General features: G+C 45.1%; 2 protein-coding genes across 13 annotated transcripts in view; both read left to right on the top strand.

The window, feature by feature from the left end:
- Positions 1–460: 460 nt before the first annotated feature.
- Positions 461–13324, top strand: LOC121599456 (cofilin/actin-depolymerizing factor homolog). 2 transcript variants are annotated; one of them, XM_041927276.1, is made up of 5 exons: positions 461–570; positions 2404–2727; positions 12247–12437; positions 12535–12640; positions 12757–13324. In XM_041927276.1, exons 2-5 carry the CDS (start codon positions 2725–2727, stop codon positions 12901–12903), a joined length of 447 nt encoding a protein of 148 aa, XP_041783210.1. In that variant the 5' UTR covers positions 461–570; positions 2404–2724; the 3' UTR covers positions 12904–13324. The 2 variants fall into 2 exon arrangements, with proteins under 2 accessions (XP_041783210.1, XP_041783211.1); XM_041927277.1 differs by lacking the exon at positions 461–570 and adding an exon at positions 2157–2268.
- Positions 13325–16002: 2678 nt separating this feature from the next.
- LOC121599274 (heterogeneous nuclear ribonucleoprotein L) overlaps positions 16003–26307 on the top strand; it is a 173914-nt gene continuing 163609 nt past the window's right edge. For 6 of the 11 annotated variants that reach the window (XM_041926975.1, XM_041926974.1, XM_041926973.1 and 3 more), the window contains exons 1-3: positions 16004–16139; positions 22632–22894; positions 23220–23694. In XM_041926975.1, the coding sequence (XP_041782909.1) occupies positions 23569–23694 (126 nt within the window). In that variant the 5' untranslated portion in view covers positions 16004–16139; positions 22632–22894; positions 23220–23568. The other 5 variants (XM_041926969.1, XM_041926964.1, XM_041926965.1 and 2 more) reach the window with 4 other exon arrangements.

Here is a 26307-nt window from a genome sequence, read left to right as displayed (position 1 = left end):
CATTAGCCAAGCGAAGCGTTACTTTGTGGAACTAGGACGCTTTTTAATGAGCACACGGTACTCTCTGGAACTTTGCGGCTGGTTAGCTTGATGTGTATGGTTACGATGGAACTTGATGGCTTGTTAAGAACGTGTACCGAGCTTGGTGGATCTTTCTCAAGCGCCACAGATTAAGCTTAAACGACTGGAAAATCGAATATCCATAGAAACAAAATGAAAGCTTCATAGCTTCACTGGTTTGCTCAATAGATGGTGTATTATAACTCATCATTATATTGCTGTCCTTTTTTTGCAATGTCTTTCGACAAACCTCATCGCATTTTTTTTGCGTTGCACTGTACCGATTCTGTCTGTTGGTTGGGCAGCGTGCGCCCACCTGTGTATTGCGTTCGCTTGGTCACTTGGTTTATATTAGCCAGTCGGCGAGCCGATTTCTTCGCTACCTTTGATTTGTTGTGAACCGTCGCGCACGCCATTCTTCCCGCAAGCACTCACAGCGAGCAGACGTGTCTTTCTCGCTTTCCCGGTGTCGTCGACCCTTTCGGCTAGAATTGGTCTTGTTTTCCTCAGGTAAGCACACCGCTGCGATTTTGCATTCTAGGATTTTTAGGATGAAGGAAACTAACCGGCCATTCGAGTAAACTTCGTGCGCTAAAAAGATGTGTCATCGAACGAGAGGATACACAATCCCTCACCTCCAGCAAGCGGTGTGCAAAAGAACGGTGCGCGTGTACATGAATGTGTGTGTGAGGGAGCAAGTAGTGCGTTCATGCGTTCTTTTTGTTAGCCGAAAAAGGTACTACAAATGTAGCGTTTGCAGGCTTTTTCTGTCGCCGATCAGCCACTTTGCTAGTGTGTGTGTGAGTGTGCCATGTACGTTTGTGTAATTTTCGCTAGTATGTTCGGCAAATGTGCAATTGTTCTCTTGGGCGGTGTGTGGTGCAGAGGAGAAGGAAGCGATATCGAAGGTTCGGTCTTCTTCTTTTCTCTCATTCACATCTCTTCCCTACGCCCTCTCTCGCTCCCGTGCTGCCTGTGTGCCGCGGTGGGCTGCAGAGAAAATGCAACGTTTGCACAGTGGAAATGCTTTTCCGATCAGACAGATTGTCCGGTTTTTTTTTTTCTTTTAAAAGTTTATTCCCTATGTGTGTGGCGATGAACGCATCTCCCGCAGAGTGGCATCACACATCGAAGGCGGCGTTTCATTTAGCTCACATTGCATCTGTGTGTGTGTATGGGTACGGTCGCTAACACCGGCACACCGATGACGGTTTTTCGCCCGTAGGGCACACACCCATTTTGAATCGGTATGAGCGTGTACGTGTGTGTGTGTGCGTTAGAAGTACAGATCAAGCACATACACCGTAGAAGCTAAACGTTGCCCGAGCCGGGGTTTAATGAGCGAGAACGTGTAGCCGTGTCTGGTTTCCATTAGTTGGAAAGAGAAAGAGCTATCTGTATGTTGGTCTCACTCTATTTTTCGTTGGGCTGGAAAGGCTGCTTAAAATTATCTGAATACTTTTCAATCATCACCACACACATACACGCGTACGTTCGCTTTACCAGTCCTCTTTGAGTGAAGAGCAACGAACACCAAATGGAAATGGGAGGAAGAAGAAAACCGCACTAGAAGTAAGGGAAATGTTGCGGTAGAGGGAGAGGAGAGTGGTGCGATGGAAGAAGCAACTTTCCGGTTCCGGTTCATCCCGTAGCAGGTCTGTTTTCTTCTTCTTCATCAAGATCAAAAGCTCTTCTGCATGTGGCGTTCGTATTCGCTGTTGAGTGGAAAACTGGACGTACCGGCGTTTTCCGATTTTCGCCCGCTCGCTTGCTCGCTCGCTGGTAGCGCAGCATTTTTCCGCTACGTTGGTAGTACAGCTTGACCGTGTAGTGGTGCGGATGGTGGTGAGTGTGTGTGTATGAGTGTGCCGGCTTGTTCATGCAAAACTCGTCCCCCTCACACACACATTTGGCAGGCTGAATTGATCTCTCTTTCGCACGCGCCCCTACACCGCTTGATGGTTGCTAAGACCACAGTAGTGCTGTCTTTGTCCCTCGTTCAGCGGGGATATCACGTACGCGCGATTTCGTTGAACGAAACTGCACACTCACACACGAGCGCCACTAGCAATAGCAGGAGGTAAAACGCTGCTCACTGTGGAAGGCGCCGTTCAGAGTGTACTTTTCTTTCACGGACGGTAGTTGTGTGTAGACAGCAAGTAGCGCCAGCGAGTTGAAGTAGTGTTTGGCCATAGTTTGACAGCCGATGTAAGTGTTGGAGAACACTGTGGGACCGTTGTTACTCCCGGCATCTTTCAGCTTTATTCTTTCGTCACCACATTTCGCAATTTGCCCCTTTGTACACGGTACAGTAATTGACAAACATTTTCTTCTACTTCACAGTTTTTGCGACCGACCCCGTACACGTAGTTCTGTGTGTGTGCGCGTGCGTTTTTGCAAGTGCCGTGTGGTGTGTACCTTTTGTTGTGTGTCAGCAGTGACGACACACGGCATTGTTTTGGAGCAGAGGGAAGTCACACCTTTTCTGAAACGGAGCTAACCTAGTGGTTTGCCTGCCCTGTGTGTGTATTGTTTGTGTGCGGATAAGGCCGAGTGACGTCTAGTGTGCGTGTGTGAAAGAAAACTCCACGAGCGAGAGAAGCAGAAGAGAGAACCGGCAAAGCAAACTTCTTCCCAATTGAATAGCAGCAGAAACGTGTTAAAATGGTGAGTAGACGGGGAATGTGTGTGTGTGTGCTTGCACTTTTATGTGTGCTGGAGTTCGAGTGAAATTAGCAAATTTGCGGTCAATGCAAGAATGTAAACGAACGGTCGCCAAAAGTGGACAAAAACACTTTCAACGAAACAAGGCTGTGTGAGAGAAGTGAAAGAAGTTTATTTTTAAAATGATCCCTTCCAGATCAACGATGAAGTATTTTTTTTTTATTCTTCGGACGGAAACTGTACATTCAAACACCCAAATAGGGGCCAGTGTGTGCGCGTGCGTGCGCTCGTGCGTGTGTGTGTGTGTATGTGTATGGAAGAAGTGGCTCATCATGCACCGAGCTTTCCACTGCCTGCTACGACTACTACTACTATTACACAAGCGAAACACATACACACAGGGCTGTAGTAGCATTTCGAGCTGAAAGTGCGTCAGAGCGAAACAGCCGGCATTTCATGTCATCATTGGATACCGAGAGGAAGTGAGTGAGAGAGAGAAAGAGAACGGAAACCCGGCATTTTTAACTCTTACACTCCCCTGTTCTCCGTCTCTTCCTCGTTTCTCTCATTCAGTTTCTTGGCCATCAAAAGCGTTTAAAATCGCGTTAATGATCGCGAAAAACTTCACCGATTTCAGTGCAAAAAAGCTTCACCATTGCTTGAAATAAACGCACACATACACACACTGAGACATTTGAGGAGAATATTTGCGACTGTCAGTTGAATGTGTGCACGCTCTGTGTACTTCATTCGTGAAATGTGTGTCCTCCACACACATGTCAAGACCGGAAAGAAGTGACGGACATGTTTTTTTCTTTCTTTCTGATTCGTCAGCTTACGTGTGGTGGTGTATGTGTATTGGGTGAAAATGCAATGTAGCGCGCAATGAGCATGATGGATGGAGTGAGAAGAGAGATAGAGAGAGGGCATCGATTTACCTTATAAGGTAATGCCTGTTTCAATGGAAAAAGAAAGGGAGGGGGTACGGGAGAGATATCTCGCTCGATGACGATGGGAACCAATTCGTCGATAAAAAATATTTGATAAGGAAGAAGAGGGTGTTTTCACCTGATAGAATCATCTCTATCTCGCTCTCTCCCTTTGCTGTCGTGCTATTTCTGATTGTTTTGATGAGAATTGGTTCCCTGCTTTTTTGGTGCGAATTTTGGAAGTTTGTTTCCACCTGCTTTTCCTTAAATGGGAATGAGGCAGGGCAAGGCGATGAGAAATTCACTGGAAGTATGCGAATGATTAACGGTGTGAATGGCATTCAAAATCACCGTCCTTTTCTCTCGTTCACTATGACACCGGGCAGTATGTGTGTGTGTGTGCGCACACACCCTCGCTCGAGTCACACATACAGTAGCAACGGTTGGTGAAATACAGAGCCAAATTACCATATATGGTCAAAGTTGTCAGCAGCAGCGACGACGGTGTGTGCACGCGGCGGCAAGCAAAGTTGGCTGTGTGTGTGTGCGAGTGTACCGCTGAGAGAAAGAGAGAGAGAGAGAAATGATACGCAACCGTCACAATATCATCCCACAGAGTATGAAAGTATGTATGTGTGTAGAGGAGAGAGGGGGATAATGATATGATAAGGCGTTGCTTGAAGGGATAGGCTGTATATGAATGTGTGTGTGCAGTATGGTGTGTTGCGTGAGTCATCGCCCATGGCAATGATTATTGCCGAGATTGTTCCAGGTGTGAGAATGAGATGTAGCGAGAAACGGAACACCGCTACGCTCACCAATACACTTGTGCACAAAGCTAGATAAAAAAGAGAGAGAGATAGAAAGACCGGTACACACAATTACATTGATGTATAAGTGTGGTGGTGTGCATTTCATGAGCCGGGTAATGCCTTTTTCTGCTCGTCGTCGGCCTTTTTTTTTGCTTTTCTCCCTCAACACATACACCAAGAGCACGCGCGCAATGAAGCGCGTTGCGCTGTGCGATAAAGTGCATCTGTATTGTTCACTCTGCCGTTTGGTGTAAGTGTGTATGTGTGTATGAGTGTGTCGTACTGATAAACGCCGCTCCCCACAGATCTCCGCGTGTGTGCGACGAGGTGCTTCCAGTTTCCACTACCAAAGAAGGGCCGGTTCGGTTGATTGTGTGTGAGGCGCTGTGTGGAGCACACAGGCGCATCGCAAGGCGTCACTTTGTTGTTTTTTTACTCTGAGTTGTGAGAGTTTAGCCTTTTCTTCGGTCTTTTTTTTTATTTGCGCAACTTGGTCGTCGGTCAAGATGAGTCAACTTGCTTTGGATGAGCGGGTGTAAGGCAAGGGGTAGAAGGAAACAATGATGCAGGGAAACAACCTCCCCACCAACTTGGTCCAAATGATGACTGCGTTTTGCCAACTATCAACACGAATAAAACAAACGCGTTTGGCAAGAGATAACGGTACCCACGCGAGGGGGTATAGGTGGGGCGTAACGCGCAGGACGGTTCAATGAGAATTCAGTTTTTCAATCATGTCTTTTGGTTAATTACTCCCCGCTAGAAAAGGGTGGAAATGGGCGATGTGTCGTCGGTCCCACTCTCTTGGTACGACGACAGGCCTAATAATATTGAAAGATGATGCCGTTGTGTGGGGCGGAAAATTGCACACGTTACCACTGACACACACCACTGCACAGGAGCAGCAACAGCGGCAGCAGCTGGGTAAGTGGTATCAGTAGATGCGTGACCACCTTACTCCACACTCTTTCCACATTATCTTCCCGTTCCTTTCCCACACTCTGTGGCATTGGATGATCGTCCGATGGATGGGGAAAATGTGTCACAAGTTGCTGATTTTTCCTCGCTAATGTAAGTACGACAAGGGAAATGCTCCATAGACATACGCACACACACCTGTTGAAAAAGGGATGGTAAATATTGAGAGGCATGAAAAGGTATGAAAAAAAAGCGTCCAGTTTAATAAGCAATAATTTAGTTAAACTAATCAATTTAACGTGAGACACTCAAGTGTCTTAAATATTGCCATCAATCAAATTTCGGATCGATTGTATCTGCTTTAGTAAAGGTGCAATCTGTAGCGCATCCATGACTCCGATCCAATTCCGGCTATTGTTAGTCCGATTCCGACTCTGGAAAAATAAGGATCCACAAGTTCCTCCAGCAGTTGGATTCGTCCGAAGTTGTCCAGTGTCGTCTAGAATCATCCAGAGTCTTAGTCGGGATTTCGAAGTCTTCCAGGGGCGATTCCAGGGCGTTTCTTGATAAACAGATCTCTAGCCTAGCAAACCATCTCGGAGGATCTTTCCTATGATCATTACTTTAGCACCGCAGTATTAACTGATTCTTCTCCTGCTGCAAGATGGGAGATGTCCCAACCTCATTGTAGACGATGCCAAATAGTCTCCAACGACTTAATAGGGTGATGTCGCGAATGCATTTGATTCACCATCAACTGAAATGTATGTGTATTCTTCAAGAGTGATGGGGCTGGGTGCACCATCACCCGGATCTTCGGTGGAGGAACAAACAAATGTCACATAAAGATGATAGGCGCGGGGGTATACTGACCATTATACTATCGAGGAAATGTAATGTCATATAATGAGTTTGCATTTGTTGTGCACTCAAAACACACTCAGTATCGTTTTGGTTTCCGGTCGAAGTTGGATTTACGCGGCGACCCATGGGCCATGATGTGTATATCGTGATAAGATACGCCACAACACGATGAAGATACCGATTAAGAGTCAAATGATTACGTGGAAGCCTTTGTTTGTCTAACGTCAAACGTCAAATGTGCAATCGCAAGAGCAAACACCAACAAAGCTTTGAAGCGTCCAATTTCGCCATTGCACAAAAATGCGTCGTTTTCAACATTCCTTTCACTCCCATTCCAAGCATAGTTTTCGTTGCAAGAGAAGAAGGAGATCGACTGTGTTGCGACTGTATGTTACGGTCAGCAAAATGTGATCGCGAAGTATTGGTGGACATTATGGATTTCATAGCATCAAACGCGTGTGTCTCTCGCCACTAACGCCGGTAGGGAAGGAGGAGGGACTCATGATGAATAATTGACCGAATGTTGACTGATAGCACGTGCACGCAACAATAATCAACATGCAAAGACGAACCACACGTCACGCCACACCACGAACCCCCAGACGCCCAGTAGTAATGTGGTGGTGGTGTGTTGTCGTGTTCCCCAAACAACATACTTGAGCTGTTGAATCATCATCAGTATGCTTTGCCGCTTGGCTCTGTTATCATTTGAAAAGGTCTGGTTTTTTGGTTGCATGAAGTCGTCGGCAGCTATTATTGAAACTTTCTTTGGCATGTTTCGGTGTGCGGCTTCTGTTTTCTGTTCTTATCTGGCCACATTGGCCTGTTGGTTTTTAAGAAGTGCGCGGTGGTAAGCCAGACAGAAGAGAGCGAATTTGCATTTACTGTCGTCCACTCGTATTCGTTTTCATTCGGCCATGTGTTTTGGCTAGCCTGCTCCCCTCCAGTGCAATCGTATGAACAATTACTGTCAGAGAGACTTCCGGTAGCTGCTGCTTCCTCTTCCCAACAAGGAACCGGGAATTGTCATTCTCCGCTATCTCTCGCTGTCATTCTTCCTCAAATGTCTGGTGGTGTGTTCTCTTTGTCTGTTATGTTGGCTCTTTGGCTCTTTGGCTCTTTATGGAAAGCCCAACACAATGTACGCAAAAGAGATGGAACACAAAGACACCGAAAAAATGAAAGCAGCGCTAAGGACAAGACCTTTGTCTTGTGCAGAATTGTGTTCCTGACGGGGAGAATAGTTCTTTCTATTTTTTAATGTGATACATAGACGACACCCCTCGGAAGGTGCTTCGGTATTGTTTTTGTGGGAGGAATCAGCGATTGATAACAACACACATAACACAAACATGGAAGAGAGGATTTGCACAAGAAACGTTAAAAAGAGAGATCCTTGTCCATTGTTCCACACAACAACATCGGGTCATTGACCTCCCCAATTCTCTCTCTCTCTCTTTCAATTGGAATACTTTCGATTTTGAAGAGAATTTCATCCCTTTTTTCTAATTTTTGGAGAGAAAAAACGGATAATTAACATCATCATTTTGTCCTTGGAGATAAAAGAAACTGGTGGTTGCGCGCATGTTTATAGATTTGAAAGAGAATTTTTGACTAAATGTAAACGTTTCTAATTGCACTAGGATTAAGTCTTCCACAGTTATTTTAAAAAGCATTTTCCTTTCAATTTAATTTCAAGTTCTTATTCTCTTGTGGCAGAGTTTAGTATGCACACGTTCATTTCCGTGTCTTCCTGCCGCTTTACTTCCTATATTTGTGCATTGCAATCGTTTTTGGATGCACTGTCGTTCACGAACCTTGACGGCGCGCATACGCTTATGGCCAGCAAGGAAAAAGGATGTTACAAACGTGTCCAGCTCGACGGTGTTGTTGTTAACATGACACACGAAGGCAATAAAAATAGGAGAAAACACGCAACCAGCACCAACTTCATCAACCCGCCCAGTCCTCCCAGCAAGATGCAAGGTGTCGTCCTTCGTGCGTTAATTTTGCAACCTCTCGTCCCCGTCCTCGTCACCCGCCCCTATATCGATTGGCCCGGAACACAACGACGCTGATGGGAAAGGTGCATCACACAAAAATGTATGCCACAACCTTGAAGTGTAAGCAACATTCACTGGTGACCGCTTCTTTGTGGTGCTGGTTTCTTTCTCCTGGTGGCATTCACGCGAAAACAGCGAACCTACGATCCATTTATGACGCGATGATCAGAAGTGTACTTGTGTGTGTGAGTGTCTGTTTGCGTGCAAGACAACAAAAGTCTCTCGATCGTCTGATTTCGTGGGTTTCGCTTCATCTGTTGTTAGTATGTGTGGCTGTCTGTGTCCATCCAAAGCTCTCACGGTCACGGTTCGAACGATATTGCATGAGTCAGCTCACACATTGACGGAAAGGCCGGGTTGGTAGGGCCCAGCACAGCCGCCACCCTCAGACTCAACAGACAACGAGACAGACACGTGTTGTTTCATCATCCTGTTGTAAAAATCGGTTATGATTTGTATGATCCAAATGCGATCGAAACACAACGAACATTTGTGTGTAAATCTGTTGCTAACAATAAATGTCTCAATTTGGCGAAATAGCGTCACATACACACGCGAGAAGGAGTGTGGGTGCTCCCTTACTCTATTGCACTTTCGAGGTGCCCTTATATGGTCAATCGAAAGGAAGGATGGAGGGGCGCTTACCTGGTGGAGCTGTGTGTGGCTTTCGACCTGTTCGTATCTCTCTGTCTCTCTCTGTACGGTTGTGTTGTACACACATTAGACCACACAACAATCATAAACCGGCATTAAGAGCGGGGGCCATGTGTTTGTGTCTGTTTGCTTGGGAGGAAGTTTTTGGTTGTGGATTGATTCCTTCCTGTTGATCGTCGTCGTCGATCGGATCGGCCAGCCTAGCCTGCCTGTACGTGAAACAAACCATTTTTGGTGATCCAGTGTTGTTGTACCGAGCGTATGCGCGCGCTGCTTGTTTAAGCAAGTGAAGGACGACCTTTTGTCACCCCAATCCCCATCCATACTTGCCATTTTTCTGTGTTGAAGGACGAAAATAATAAGTAAATTAGTAATTTATCCATATATTTTTGTTTCTTTTGTGCTTGGTTTTCAATCTTTATTTCGTTTATTTTTTTTTTTCAAAGCCTTGCTAAGCTAATTGTTGGCAATTAAAATGAATCAATTTAGTGACTCATTTCCAACTACTTTTTATGCACGTGTGACGGTAGTCTATGACTGCCCCGGAGCTGGTGATCTGTAATCTTGGGTTGTGAGTAATCGATGTGATTTTTAGATTGGGAACGAATTCGTTTTCAAGCGGCCTTCTGGTGCTGTTGATTAATCATCCCCTAGTAACCTTTTTGTAGACAGTTTGAGTAGATTACAGTTTCGGTTGGATTTGTCATTACACGACTTGTTAACATCATCAGAAAGTATGTAATTTTAGGTCATTACGATGATGTTCTCACTGTCTCTATAAGACAAAACAAAGTACTCTAGAGTCTTGTAGAGATTTAGTCACTAGACTTACGGCATTAAATTCCAATTTCCCCCATGTCTAACTGATAGCAAGTCGAACAGGTTTGCGCTGTCTTTCGTATCATATCTTAGCTTTAGATAAAAAGAAAAATCAAGAATGAAGAACCAGTTCTTCTTATAAAGGTTGTATTCGCAGGCGCTCTAGCTTCGGTAATTTAATTCTTTCCCCTTGGGCAAGTTTAGCCACCGATAGTCTAATGTCTTCATGAATGGTTCGAGAAAATTGCTCTAAAACTAGTTAGACTTGTTTAATATCTATCTGCCCACCTCAACACACATGGCCTTGTAGCAGGAAATCATTAACTCTTGCAGATTGTAAAGTGAATTGGAGCAAAGTTTTCCCGTATATTGGACGTTCCTCTGAATCGTCTGACTTCTCTACTGAATGCAACTGACATTTTTTCTGATATTTTCCTTATCAATGTATGCCACTTTTCGAACGCGAAGTACTTAACATAGGTTATGTCTGTGTCGATGCCCATTTTGCAACATTACTCTCTCACCGTAGCTTCTCTTCAACCATTACATTTTGTTCTTTCTGCGGAGTTTGTAGGTCACCGATAAAGAACACGTCCGGCACGTACTTCAGAAGTTGTGCAAAAATGTGACCACCTCCTTTACAGAGCGCGAATAATTGTGGTCATGATGATGATGGCACCCGAAAGGAAAACATCAGCAAGAGAACGCAAAAACATTCCAGTTGTCCATGGAGTAAAAGTGGATAAAATTGAATTTTTCGTTTTTCATTGGTTTGTGACTCCCGGAGTTGGTCTGCAAACTATAACTGCACAACAAGCGGAAACGAGTAATACCTCCCCTCTTCCACGTACCCACCCTGTTGTCACACGTCGCTGCCATCCTGGGCCGCTTTTTAGAAACACAGAGTGTGCTGTGCGGCGTGTCGCGCACACGGGAAATCCTGCATGGTTTTTCCAAAAATAAGTTTTAAATTTAGAGCAGATCGTTTCTACGCGCAGCGCCGTGCGGCTGCTGCCATGAGACTCTCGGCTCGCGGCGTTCGAAGTGTTCGAAGGTTTTTTCGGGATGGCAAAGACCTCTGCTGCTGCGTGCGTGTGTGTGGGGTTGCGCTGAAGCGCGCGCGTACGTACACCCGTTAGAAGCGCCGTTCTAGGAAAACGCGCTCTGGTGTGGTACGGGCCAATAGAGAACGCGTGTGCGTAACACGATCTCTCTAATGCACGGTACACCGATTCTATCGATATATGTGTTGTCTTTTTGGAGACTGAATAAAGCGAAGAAAGGTGAACGTGTTTTCTTCTAGATTTAGAACAACAGGCGTTGCCGGCATTTTTCCGTTGCTTTTCATACGTTTCGGTGGACTCTATCAAGTGGAACGCCGGGGGAACAACGTGTGTGTCAGGTGCAGAGCTCGCTTTGGGAAATATATTTTTGTGTTGTAAGACGAGATATTATACAATGCCTTTCGGAGTTTGTATTTCGTGGTTGAGTTCCACGTGTTGAGTCTTTATCTATGATTGATGTTGTCAGTCTGAGAATTTTCGGTAGTAATTTAATTTTGTCTGACCGTAACTTTCCGGTGCGCTCCTCCATGCTTCCGGGAGGCAAAAACACGTGTGTTGAGAACTTTTCTGTTCAATAGCATAAATTTGTATCTTCTTCTCTCCTCTCAATAATCCTACTGTTAAAGAGAAAGAATACGCACGACAAGAAGGCACTACTCTCTCTTCCGTCTAGAAAATCTTCTTTTTCGTGCAAGCTAAAGATTCCTTCGGTGTGTTGCTACCAACACCCCATTTTCGCACACGGAGAAAAACGGTCCGGCTAACATTATTTCCGCTATCAGCGCGCAGAGCAGCAGAAGTACAGTGAAGCAAAAGCGCAAAGTAGCAGCAGCAGCACCACGCATGAGATGTTCCCGAAATGACGAAGACGACCGCGCTTGGGTTGGGTTGAGTGTGTGTGTGCTGTTGGGAAGATGGCGCTTATTTTTAACTTCAACCGACCGGCACGTCAGAGTGCGCATGTGTGTGCTCTCTCTCTCGGTCGAGGAGCTCTATCCCGTGCTCCGGTACCACAACCATTCCTTCTTTTTTCTGCTGCGCTTACTTTCCTCTGCTCTGTCCTATTCCCTATTGGCTGTCTATTTCACGTTGTTATCATCATGTATCATCATCATCATCATTCCCGTCATTGGATTTTAAGGGGCTGAGAAGGGAAGAGAGCAAACAGATCACGCGTGTCGCTTTTCCTTCTTTTCCCGAACTAAAGAAAAGTCTTGGAGAAGATCGTTGATTTCTCTTGGTCCACGTGTTCTATGTATGATTTTAGATGAATTTTACTTTTTGCTTAAGTTTAAGAGGTTGCTAAACGATATTAAATATAAAAAAACGCCTATTTGCAATTTTGACTAATGTTGGCCTCTGCTTTTCCTTTATCTCTCTCCCCCCGTTTGCTGTGTAGGCTTCCGGAGTAACTGTATCGGACGTGTGCAAGACCACCTACGAGGAAATTAAGAAAGATAAGAAGCACCGCTACGTGATCTTCTACATTCGCGACGAGAAACAGATCGATGTTGAGGTGATCGGCGACCGTAACGCGGAATACGACAGCTTCCTGGAGGACATACAGAAAGGCGGCCCCGGTGAATGCCGGTAAGTGGTGTGGCAAGAGGAGGAGGAGGAGGAGGGAAGAGTGTGTGTGTTGTTGTTGTTCAGGAATATTAAGGTACATTTCTCTCTTCTTTTCCAGATATGGACTGTTCGACTTTGAATACATGCACCAGTGTCAGGGAACGTCAGAGAGCTCGAAGAAGCAGAAACTGTTCCTGATGTCCTGGTGCCCAGACACTGCCAAGGTAAGGATCGGACACTTTCCTTTGTTTTTTTTCTAACAGCTTTCCGGTTTGCATATTCTCTAATACATTTTATCAACTCTTTCTCTCCCTCTCGTTTTCATGCACGCGGCGCGCAGGTCAAGAAGAAGATGTTGTACTCGAGCTCGTTCGACGCACTGAAGAAGTCGCTCGTCGGCGTCCAGAAATACATTCAGGCTACTGACCTTTCCGAGGCCTCGCGGGAAGCGGTCGAGGAGAAGCTGCGCGCCACTGATCGTCAGTAAGAGTAGAGAGAGAGAGAGACAGCGAGAGAGGAAGATAGAGGGAGTGTGAGAGGGAGAGGGAACAACAATAACAACACTACACAAACACAGTAGACAGGTTACTACTTAAGGAAGAGACGCGCACACCACACCACAGCGAAGAGAAAGAAGAAGAAAAGCAGAAGAAGGGCATATTATACACACTTGCACAAACGACTACAACAACACCAGCACCACCACCACCACCATCATACCAACATACATCAAAATCTTGCATAGGGAAGAAGGAGATACAGGAAAGGAAAAAGAAGAAGAAGAAGAAGAAGCAGCAGCAGTATGTACTAAGACAGTTTGTGAAAGTAGGAAAAGGTGAAATGATTATGCAACGACAAGCAGCGCGCGTGGTTAAGAATAAAAAGAGAAATTACTGAAATCAACAGAACAAAACCCTCAGCACTCTTCATTTATATATTCAGCGTATAACCATTAACCGAATAAACAACAAACCCACACACACACACGCCCTTTGTTGTAGTGTGTGTGTCTGTGAAGACTTCCACTCTATTACTATCAGGGGAAACTATATTCTGCTGGAGAACAAGTGTGGAACAGTACACTAATAACCACATCATGAGAGTTTACCGAAAGAAGCCACATGAAGGGCGCGTGGTGTAATGGGGGTAGCAAACAGTATAGAAAGAAAGATGAAAGTTAATGCGTTTTGGCGAAAGTGTAATCATCAACATCAATAAGTATGGATGTAACGATGATGCTAGAATAAAAACAAACATCATTGCAAGATCATTATCGATCGATCGCGAAACATTCGCTACGAAGCAGAGAAAACTTGCGCGCAATCAGTAGTAGTCAAATCACACTAACGCCACAAGAAGCAGCCCATGGCGAAAATGCACAGAAAGGTGGTAGCGAAAAGAGAGGAGAAGGCGGAGGAGATGGAAGAAAAGTGGTGGGATGATGAAGTGAAAGGGAAGGTGGAGGCAAAAGCGCGGACGAATAATATATGCGTCACAGAAATAAAGTAAGCGAAGACGACAAAATGATGGAAAACAGATGCAAGAAATTCGAGGTTTTTCTTTTTTGAAGAAGAATAAACGACAGCAGTGAGTGTGTGCCACCTAGGTGCGTGTAGTTACAAATGATGACAGATTGGGAGGAGTCCTAGCGGGTCAGTCTAACTCGTACGACTTAACAACACGTGTTCATGGACTGAGCACCCCCATATGATGTGGAACTGTCTTTCTCGTTATGAGTAAATCAATAGCCAAATCGCATTGTTGTTTCGCTAAAAAATAAGACAAGCAGGTGTGTACACAGGGTGGCCTTATGTTCTCTTCTTTTTAGATACAACAACCGCTGTTGATCATGGCCTGCCTATACCGCTAGTGGGCACGGCAGCTTTTAGTGACTTACTTATATTACCATAGCAGGATAATCAGTCCTATGTATGGGGGGCGCGAACCCATGACGGGCATGTTGTTAAGTCGTACGAGTTGACGACTGTACCACCACTCCAGCCTTACGTTACACCGTGGAAATTAGGATCCATATGCGCTAATGGAGGACATGTACGCCTTTTACACAAATTCTTCGCACATTTTTTTCGTCCTTATTGGATGTCATTCATTCTCTACTTCGGAACCTCGTCGGTCCAGTGAGAGCAGCATGAGAGCATATTAAAGTATATGAACCCTTACCAGAGCTTGTGTGACTGTACATCACGCCTGTTTCATCGCAAAAATTCTTAATCGAAGGCCTGAAAATCAATTTGTAACTAATTTGATAACTTGGAACTAATGACTCAATTGTGAGCAATTCAAATGGTTGTGTATTTTAATAGTTGATGATCGGTATCTTCTTTTTTATTTATTGAAACCATTAGAATAGTTGAATTGTATCGATATTTACTTAAATATTCTTTTTTCCATTTTAAGTGTAAGTATGTTCCACAATCATCTTGCTGATAACATCCAATCGTGGAGAAAAGATAGATACTCCATGTCCTCTCACATAACGTACTTTCTAAATTGAAGATCAATTAAAGATCGAAGAAGGATCCGAAAGCAAACACTGAGCGGATATCAGAAAATCATTGTTAAATTTTGTCCATTTCGGTTCACATTTCATTATATTTTTTTCGTTACATTTTTCTGTTGCTGTATTATAAATAATCAAAATTACCAGCTTTTGAAACTTCTCAAGAATAAAAAAATTAAAATCAATCAACATATGTGTACCGATTATTTGTGTACTGTTTTTGACATTATTTCATCGATTTTAGGACCTATGCTCCCTTGCAAACGCTTGGACGCTGCAGTAGAGCTCGCTTACACTCTAAAGTCACCTAGAAGCTGTGTTGGAAGCTACTCGCGCCTACAGGTCAATTTAACCTTATTTTTGTTCCTTGGGAATAACGCTTGCCTGAAGCGGATAATCCTTTGCTCTCTTTCTATCTTTCTCAGCTCATCTCGCTTCAACCGTGCGCCGCATCAGCTTCGTGCTCTATTTCATGTTTTGTTCTTCTTCCCTACTTCCGCTCTCGCTCTCTAGCGCTTAGCGTGCGGTTAAAAGGAGAGCGAAACAATCGAACAGGTGAGAATTGTGAGAAACGATGTAGGAAAGGGATGTCAAATAGTGCGTAATACGGGTAGCGATAGCTTGCGACAGAGCGAGAAAACTATAGAAATCGTATGTGCTCTCTCGAGTCGGCGATTTTGGCGTTGCTCTCCGACCTTCCATGTCCGGGAGAACAGGTGGACGCAGGTGAGAGTCCGCACCAGAAAGAGACGCAATACAATACGGGAGAAAGTACGTCGAACGCTCTCTTCATGTTTTTGCGTATTTCGTTCTCTTTCGCCAATAGCAATATTAGGGTAGAGAGAAGAGTGTGGCTAGATTCTGCAATGGCTGCAAGCTAGCAAACGTTGATCTACGTCACACGAGTGTGCGAACGAGAAGGAGCAGAGCGAAGAGAGTGGCAAAAAGCAAACCCTCTCAACCCTCAAATTGCTCACGCACGCAGCACTGTTCGTCTCGCTCTCGCAACGCTCTACACTCTTCCCGGCTCTGTCCGTCGACGGCTCGAACGCTCTCGCGGAATTTCGCACTCGACACTTTCGAGCGTTGCGTTCGCCGTGGTACGCGTTAGTTTCCGTTTTTCCTGAGCCCGCCGAGTTCTGAGAAGGAAGTGTTCCGTGCACAGCAATTCACAGCCGTGTTTTCTTCACCGATACAGAAGTGTATGTGTGCCATTGCCTTACAATTCAAGCTAAAACAATTCACCCCCTTCAAACTTAACCTTACATATTTCGGCGTAAAAGAGAAGCGCGTTTTAGCACGAAACCGTGTGTGCCCTTCCTTCGTTGAGAGGAGTGTGTGTGATAGCCAACCCCAAAAAACCGAACGAAAAACACCTTTTACCAACGTGTATGTGTGTGTGTGTGCGTGTGTGCGTGCAGCAGTGGAAGAAACAGTGGCCAAAAGTGGAGCATAACAATAGAGGGCACAACAACCTCGCACCGCACGCGCACCCGTCTCTCGTTCTATCTCCCTTACTCTCGCTCGCTTTCGCTGAACACGGTGTTTTATATGCGATGCCTGTTTTTTTTCCTACTTCTCCTTCGTGGTGTCGTCTCGTTGCGTTGCCCTTTAGCTGCCGCCGCACAGCAAAGGAAGAAGACTCCAATCCCCCTCCCTCTCGCGCTCTCTCTCTCTCCCTTTACATCGCTTTGCTTCCATTAGATTGTGCGGCGATTGCGGGATTGCTGGTTGTGTTGTATTCTCGCGTGTAAAATCAATTGCACGAAAAAAAAAGCGAAGCAGGCTGTGGTGACGGAAAAGTGTGCGTGCGTGTGCTAGTTTGTGTGTGTGTGCCCGGTGCTTGATAGAACATATAGAAACACGGCGGCCACTGAAACTTTAATGGAGCATTAGAATTGCGTCGGTGTGTGGTGTGTCTCCTGGCATCCGGTTCCGGAGCAAAGAGATCGATAGAAACTTCCCCCCCTTCTGCGCGATTCTTCTCCGACCGACCGGTGCTGGCCGAACACACCGACCCGTACGTGGAATTGTGGCGTCTGGCTGCTCTTCCCCCTTCCCCCGTCCACGCCGTGCCTACTGTGGTGTGTTACGTTCGATATAATAGACTCGGGTGTTTGTGTGTGTGCGTGTTGCGTTGATGGTGTGCTGTGTACCGCACACACATCTTAGCCGCTGTGTAGCGTTTTGGTGGGAAGCGCGGAACGTTTGCTGCTTCCCCCGTCGTTCGGTTTGTTCGTGTGCGTGCGCGCGCGCTCTTGTGTTTCTCTATTACCGATTCCCCCTCGTTTGGTGTTTCTTGCCCCCCCGCCCCCCCTCCTTCTTGTGTCTAATAGAACCGCCGTTCGATTGCCGCCCGGGATGAATAATGGCTTTCGGTTCGCTTTCCCGTTTTGCGCTCTGCTAGTAGTGTGCTCGGTCCAGTTTTTCTTCGATTGCTTTTCATCTAAGGTTTGCCCACTTCAGACTTGGTCGATTGGCAGAAGAAAGTTGTTTAATGTGTGTGCGGTCGCTAAGCTTAAAACGTGCATAGAAGAGACATCGGGAAGAATTTTATTGCTGACTGAACGAAAACTAAGCGAGACCTCGAGTTTGAAAATTCCAGCTAGAGTGTGTTGGTGTGTATGTGTGTGTGTGTGTGTGTGTATGGGTGTGTGAGCGCGTGTCTCTGTGTTATCTAATCCTTCCAACAGTGCCGGCAAAGCTCCTTCAACAAAATTAAACAAATGGCGAATCGTAAGCAATTAGTTGTTTGTTGTTTTGGCAAGCATTGCTGCTTTGGTCACATCTTTTCCAGCTGGAGACGCCCTCTAATCATCCCAAGGGGGGATGATATGACAGTGCATGCTCTCTCCTCTTGACTGCATTAGCTGTTATTGTTGTTGTTGTTATTTCTTTTTTACTACAGCCTCCATGATGGTAAACAAATCGGAAGCCCTTTTAGAGCCGCACCAGGGCGGGCACACCGTCCATCCATCGGTGCTTTTTTTGCTGCTGCTGGTTGTGTCGCTGTAGCGCGTTGTTTACTTTGCCGCACAGACAGGCCGCACTCTCTGCGTTTTGACAGCTCGCGCGCGCACTGGTGTGACGGTGGTGTTGGTAGTGGTAGTAGTAGTTGGCCATGTTTTTCCGCCGTCGCCGCCGACGATGGGTTGTGTTTTTATTGATCTTTTGCTTGCAAATAGCTGCAGCATTGAGAAGGGCAAAAGGGTAGAAGGGAACGACGGGTGTGTTTGTGACGTTTGCCACAGTTTGATTCGCTTTGTAATCAATTAAACTCAAACTCCCCGATGGCTATTGTTTTGTGGCCGACGGGTGAACAGACGGTAGCCAGAACAAAAGGGTATTTTTTCCTACTTTCTCTTTACCTTCTTGACGGATGCCTTTCCGTTTCCGCACATGGTTCTGTCGGATGTGTCTCATTTTTGCTCATGCGAATGATGAGTATACGGCGCAAGGCAGAAGAAGAAGGGAGATATGTATGGAGATAATAGAGTAGCGGTCTGTTCGAAAGGTTTATGGGAACAAGGAGCGATATGGTCATTCATAGGGATTTGTTTAAATCACGCACAATAAGATATTTCACACAAATTCATTATTACATGAGAAGATCTTTGTCTGTCTCTTGGCATTTCATTCCATTGTACCGAGTTAGTTACGGACATACAACCTTAGCCTTCAATGTTTCATAGGCCTATCTACTATGTAATTAAAACAATCACAAAATTACTGGTCATTCGCTTACACCAAACATTGTTATTTTTTTTTTAATACATTCTGTTCCCGAAAAAGGGCGGTTCTCGACATATGCGCGGATTCGGAGAAACGTGATTTTCTAAATTTGATGGATCAAATAACACATCAGCAAAATTTGTTTCAAGAATTGTCTGATTCAGTATAAATTGCATTTGCTACAACATTTAATCTGTTTAAAAGCCAGGCATAGCAAAATGTTCTACACGAATTGTATTAAATAAAAGATAAAGTGTTTAAAAGAATTAAATTTAATCAAAAATACTGAATAATCAAATGTATTTTAGCCAAAAAACGTGTAATTCGAGCACCTCGGGAGCACATACACCGCGTATCTCGGGAACAGACTGTAGACGTTGTTGAGGAACCTAACTAAAAGAAATACTTTTACTCCAACCAATATGTTTGCACGATACACATCAATAATAGATGTGGCTTCTTTTCATCTGTAGAAAAGCTAAACATTCTGCAGTACAAGGAGACAACGGACATGATCGCAATGGGTGAAAATTGAACAGCCTATGCGATTAATTAATGCTTTAAAATAGCTATTGAGATGTCTGGAAATTCCTATTAGCTGAAAACAGTATCTTTCTTTAAGCAATAAGTGCCTATTTGACAGCTTTCTTTGAATAAAAAATCAAAGAGAAATTTACTTTACTTAACGCTGAGTTTCATCAAGTGTAATTAACAATATTGTTGAATTTAAATTGATAAAATATGTATCGTTTTGTGGCAGAACAACAGTTTTTATTGTTCTAATAAGAGCATTTCAATGTATCAACTCAACCCGGACCAGAGCCTATCGCGCCGAAGTCAAAGGGTCACCACATTGCTCCGTGTTTCTATATCTCGTGCTCGCTATCATCACTTGCACACCGCAACCACCTGAAACGAGCGGAGCTGCTAGCATCGCGAAGAAGTGCGTGTGAGTGGAGGAATCTTTCCTATCACAAAGATGCTTTACATGCCCTTACTTCCGCTGCCTATACCGTACGAAAAAGGAAGAACTTTGTTAGAAAACACACGCTTCCGAGTGAGAACGGCGTGTCTTCTGTGAGATGAATGAGAGTGAATCGGTATCGGGAAGCTTCTCACGCTCACGCAGCTTGTCTGGGTCGATTGAACCCCGAATAATTTGCTGTAAAACAATAGAAACACACACACACATTCAGGTGCGTGCGCGTGACAAAACGCGTGAAGTGAGAACAAACTGTCAAACACAGTTGTTGTTGTTGGAATTGCCTACCGCGTGCGTTGGCCTCAAGATGACAGCACAGTACTCGGGCAGTGGTGTGCAAACCGCGTGGTCAAATACCGTCCATTTTTTTGTTTGAGGGTGAAGGAAACTTACAACTGATTTCCATTTCTTTTCGCTTTCTCAAAACCCAACCGGTAGAGTTCGAGAAATGTTCAGACAGGAAAAAAAACTCTGTAAATTCACCCACCCGATGTAAACACACACACAGGCGCCGTAGGTGGTGGTTGGTGGAGGTTGGTGACTCCCAATCGCCCCACACACACACACACAGTCGCGTAGTTGCGCACACGGCGGACGCACACAGCGAACACGCGCGTATATTCGTGCGCATGTACGCAAAAGCCTGCTGCTGGCGCGTAGAAGCCGGAAAACAAGATGGAAGAAGAAAACGATGAAAATGAAAAGAAGAAGAAGAAGAAGAAGAAGAAGACAAAAAAATGTAAATTTCAAACTAAAATGGGGAGAAACCGAATTTTCCGACACACATACACACACACACACACACACACATACACTGGTCGGTTGCATCGGTATCTCACGGTACACTTGCTTGCACGACCGATAGCTGATTAGGTGGCGCACCCCCTCCCTCGTAATTATCATATTTCCTCACCCTTCTTCCTGCCTTTTCCATCGGTTGTGGAAAATATGCATAGTTGATGGGCTTTTTTCCATTCATTTTCTAGCACTCTCCAGTGCATGTGTGTGTGTGTGTGTGTATGTGTTTGAGTGCCTCTTATTGCCTCGTTTTATCATCATCTCTGCCGTGGTGGTGAAGTTCAGTGGCCGCAGTAAACGTCTCTTCAAGCGTGCTGTTTTTTTTTTGTTGGTTCGCTCTTCACTTCTTGGCTCTTTGTTTTCATTTTCTTTATCAGAGCTCTTCTCGAGCACGCAAATCGTCATCTCTGGGTCTGACCAATATGGAGGAAAAGCATTTTACTTTTTCATTTGTCACTTGATGCGTAAACGCGCATCCAAGTAGGGAAAGCTTCTCGAACCTTAAAACTTCCTTGATTTGTACGCGTGTGTGCGTCTGTGTGTGTGTGTGTTTTGGGTTGTTTTCCATCTCACCTCGCCCCATGACGTTTGCTGCGAGCTGTCATAGCAACCCCTCCGGTGGCGGCGGCGAGGAGGCCAAGGTTTTCGTTGTGTGCGGCCGGCCGACATTTTCCTTCATACAAAACGCGCCGCCCCAATGCAAATGGTTGGCCGTTCACAACGGTCCGATGCGAAACGAGAGGCCGGTTTAGGAAAATTCTGTTTGTGTGTATGCGTGTGGAAAAGCGTGTGGAAACCGAGCCAGACAAATTGCCTCCAGCGAAGCCCATTTTTTCTCTCACTTATTTACGCTCTCTTGCTCTCTATTTATCTCTCTCTCTCGCTTTTTTATCTCCGTCGCTGGAAAAGTGTCCTTTTTCCCTCGAACACATTGGCCTGCGTGTGTGTGTGTAAATTTGTACAACCAGTCCATTTTCCGGTCGCCCCCGTAGCCATTGGTGCACGTGTTGTGTTTCGTTCCATCCACCAAGGAGAGCCTATACACGCAAGGAGAGAAAGCACCATTTTCCCATCGCTACAGTGTGAGGCTTGGGGTTGTGTATGTATGTGTGTGTGTTGCGTCGCGTAGTTTTCCCAGCTTTTCGCCAGTGTTTGTGGTGTGCTGGAAGAGCATTTTCGGGGCCGGGGCCGGATTTTTTGACAGTCCTTGCCCTTGTTGCTTTCCTATGTGTGTGTGTGTGTGTGTGTGTATGTGTGTGTGTGTGCGTTTGTGCGCGCGCGGAGACAGTTCTTTGACAGGTCGTGGTCCTGTAGGGCGAGTTTTTGACATTTCCGGTTTTCCATACAACCCCTCACCGCACGCACCGTATTTGGTTCGAGAGCCGGCATTGGGTATTGCCGTGTGGCAGGAAAGGGTTTTGACAGATTAAAATCCATTTCGTGGTGAAAACTCATTTTTACGCGGTGTGATAAGCGCGAAAACATTTCCTTTTTGGAGTGGTTTATTCATCTCCCAACACGTTGAGCTGTGTCTGGCTGTCACATAAACACACACACACACACACACACATACTCTCTCCGAGGCAGGAAGGTTTTTGGATGGTGGCCGACTGGTGAAAAGTGACAATTGCATAAACAGAAGAAAACAAACCCCGAATCAGAGCAGCGGTCAGCCTCCGGTGGGTCTTTTTCTTCGTTTGGTGTGTGCGTGTGTGTGTGTTTCGAAAGTTTTTCCAATCACGGCGAGATACGCGTTTTGTTACCGGTCGGCGGCACATTGGGTACAGTTGCTTATCTCAAACTCTCGCGCCCACACGCCAACACAAAGTCGAAAGTGGGAAGGAAAAGAAAAGCGACGGTGTGTGGCTTTCGCGTGAAGAAAGAAAAAAACTGGAGTGTGTACGAAGGGAACGAAGGAACAGATGCGATTTTTGGCAAGCGATCGAAGTAGGCTGCTTGCGTGCTTGGAAGTGTGTGTGTGTGTATGTGTGTGCGTTGGCGCTGGCATAAGAAAATAGACATTCCTCAAGAAAAAGACATTCGATACAGTTGCAGTAGCAGCAGTGTGACAGAAGTGGTTGTTTCCTTTCCTAAATTGTTTAAATGAATTGTAAAATGTTCTTATTTTGTTTCGTTCTGTTTTTAATTCCATCTTTTTTCCTCCCCTCCATATTTTCCACAGTGTGCAAGCGAAAGGAAGGAAGAAGTGTATTCTGAAAGTGTGTTTGTTTGGTCCGATATCATATCGCCCAGCCCTTGCGCCCAATTTCCCCCCCAAAAAAAAATCACCCTGTCTCCTTCCCCCATTACCGTGTGGAGCGCAATTCCACAGGAAGCCACGCGGCCAGTTCGGTGTGTCGGTGTGTGTATTGTGAGTGCTTTGTTGTGAGTGAGTGAGAGCAGAGCCCTCGGTGTTTGCGAAAAGTGTGCAGCAGCCGCCAGCAGGTGCGTAACCACCAGCAACAGCAGCGTGTGTTTTAGAGTTGAAGGAAGCGAAAGAAGCGAAAAAGAAAATAGAAGCGAAGGGTGGTGGTTTGCGTTTGTTGGTGCGTGTCCGGAAGTACCCGGAGATCTTCCATCTTCACACACACAAACACAACGCGCGTGGATCGATCACGGGGCCATTTGCCCATTTGCTACATTTTATACCTTTCTCCACACGAACTCTATACACACGAACTATACACACGAGATAAAACTCTGTTCGCATCTCTCTCTCTTTCTCCAATATATCTCTATCTATCATTCTCTCTCCCTTTCTATCTCACAGTCTGTACGTTCTAAAAACAACAACAACAACACACTCTCACACCCCGTTCGACTGACACCTAACTCAATTCGAGTAACAGCCAAAAAGCAAACAACTACAACAACAACAACAACAAACGAAAACAATAAACAACAAAAGCACACTCCAAAAAAACTCACAAATCGCAAAGCGGCTGCCCGTGACCAACAAACAAGGCGCCAAGGTGTGTTAAAGCCCACCTTCCCGCACAGCTTATATAAAAAAAGCAAAGGCTACTCTCACTTGGCCAACCCAGGGAGCCGCTACAGGCTACACAACCCGCATCACGATCGCGTTCACGCAGCAACAGCATCCCCCCGGTGCCGGTGTGATGATCATGGCGTCATTCAACGGTGGCAGTGCCGCGGGCGGCGGCGGTGGCGGCGGCCAGGATGGGCCGCACAACAAGCGGCTCTGTACCGGCCAGGAGATGGGCGAGGTGCCGCTCAATAGTCGGGTAAGTGTCGGGCTAGTTCTTCGTGTCATTATTTTATGTTAAGTCGGATGGATCAGGACTTTGGGATCTGAGATCAGGATTTTAGGCTCTGTCGATTATCAGATCTCAACGAATTCTTTTGGATGAGATCTTAACTAAATCTCAACATAATACCTAGGAACTTCAAGATATAAGTCCAACCAATCATAGCTATAAACAAAATCTTTAGGATGATCTACGATGGATATCTGGATCGCAAGATACTACTTGGGAACACTGAGGATATAAGAACTAAGTCACAAACAGCTATTGTTGGAGCAGAAATTTGGCATTTTCTTTCAACTATAGACCTTAGATATTGTCAACTTTAAAGATCCGATTCATGAGGATATATATCAAAGTCAGGTCATTCTTAGCTCTCATTCAGATCTCTTGGGAGATCTTCTTAACTGGATAACTAGATACTAACCATGACTTTGGAAACATCTTAGGAACTAAGTCACAGATAGCCATTGGAGGTCATTTAAGGGTTTCGTATACCCCCTAGGCATCGCTATCTTCGAAGTTCTCAGTCATTTGTTGGTTTGAAAGAGTTATTACCGTCACAAAAGGCTTTCAAATGGTCCCAATCTATATATGTGTACTGTAGATATCTAGACCTGTAGAGGACCTTGCTGAATATCTCGAATGCTTTTGAATGAAGGCATATATTTGAAACTATACTTCAGGAACGATAAATGTATGAAGATGTCTGAAATGTTGGGTTGGAATTATGCGATGTATATCCTCTTAGATATCCAAAATATTGATATCCAAGATTTTTGTTGAACTCCAAGAAATTCAAAATCTCGGAGATTCCTAAAAATTGCTGTTAGGTTTAGACCTATAACAGACGTCCTGAAGTTCATCCTGGATTTCAGCTTATTGCCTGTTACCATCTTATGTCCAGACATTACCCAACATCGCAGAATGTTCAATATTCCTGCATGTCATACTTTTACTCCCAGTGCGTTGTTTAAACCTTCGTTCGTTGGGATTAAAAAGGGATGCCAAAGTATTTCTTTCGTCTCCTTTGTTTCCAGTTTTATTTGCGTACAGATTTTCCATTCTCTCACCAATACCAATACAAGGGGTGGAAAGTAACGTTTTATTCTACCCTCCAGTACGCTTGTGTGGGTGTTTATTTACCATTCGGTTCGGTTGCGTTCTCTTCAGGGCACTTCATTGATTGAATGTTTCATTCACTTGGGCGATGACGACAAAACAAGGGGGAAAACACATTGTGGCCGATTTTCCATTCGAGAGAGGTGGTGTATTTTGTGAGGCAGCGAGCGCTTAGTAAAAAACCTGCCGCCAACCCTAATCAAATCGTCCCGCAACGCAGCGAAACAAAATGGAGGGGAGAAAAGTAGGTCAAACAGCAGGAACAGGAGCAGCAGCAGCAGAAGCAGTTGTACCAGCATCGATCGTTTGACGTTCCCCTAATTTCTGACTAGTTTTCCCGCTTTTCATTTCGAGCTTCTCGGGAAGATGGGTTCCTTCTTTTTTGTGCTAATGCCGACAGGGCAAAGGAAAAGCGCCAACAGAACGCGCCCGTCCGTACTTGGTCGTATTGTTGCTTTCTCCCGGGGCAGACGGAATGGCGCTCGCCTTCGTCAGACGTAGAGGGAGAGAGAGAGAGAGAGACAGAACAAGAGAAAGAAACGGAGCCAAACAACACGACATGCGCTGGATGAGAGCAGTGTTCAGTTTTATTGACCACGCGCCTCGGCAAGACCGCGCCGAAGAAGATGTTCACACATGTGTCCTTGTGTCGTCGGGACGCTCGTTTTTCTTTCATTTCGTCTGCACTGCATCGCGCTCTCGCCACAGTTAAAAGTCGTTTGCTGCCGGCGGAATTAGCGCGACACTAATAAAAGCGCGGTTTACTACTTTTACTACCCGCTACTTTCTCTTGAAGGACGGGAAAGGAATGGATTTACTGCCATATTCCATTTTCCGCGGATTTGCACTGTTAAACGGTGTAACGGATATAAAATGTGTTTTTTTTTTTTTGCAATAAAACCATCACTGCACAAATTTATAACGAAAGCTGACTTTCGTCTGACTGTGACTGCACACATGCGTCGCGCAAAGGTCCCAGTTGGTGCTGTGGAATTTGGGATTAAAATTTCGTGTGACACTTGTTGAAAATTGATTTATGGAATTTCGGGATTCATTTGGTGTTTGGGAACAAAGTCATGCAGTTGTTCGAGGTTGGGTTACTGGTGTAGGATGAGGAATCTGTGTTGGACTTTTATGACTTAAAACATGATTTTTATAGCATACTGTTTCATTGTTAAGAAACTAGGGGATGATTTTTGCATGTTAAAATGAATTTTGAATTCGTTACACTATTCAATGAAGAATATTATAACAAATTTGACATTTAATTGAAGTCTCATAGATGCAAGAATTAGCCAATTTTCCGTTAGGATGTTTTGGAGAGGTTCTAATGGCCATTTTAGTCACATTTTGTTCAAGACTACAAGTAAAGTGTACTTTCGTGTTATGGCTTGAAAATGGTTTCCAATTTGTGCTCCATTTCGTCCTAATGCCCTCCCAAATTCTTTCAATACTGTCATACAAACCATG

This window comes from Anopheles merus, chromosome 3L (genome assembly GCF_017562075.2).
Source record: "Anopheles merus strain MAF chromosome 3L, AmerM5.1, whole genome shotgun sequence".
NCBI lineage: Eukaryota > Metazoa > Arthropoda > Insecta > Diptera > Culicidae > Anopheles > Anopheles merus.
Note: the sequence above shows the minus strand (reverse complement) of the source record. Positions and strands in the feature narration are given on the sequence as shown.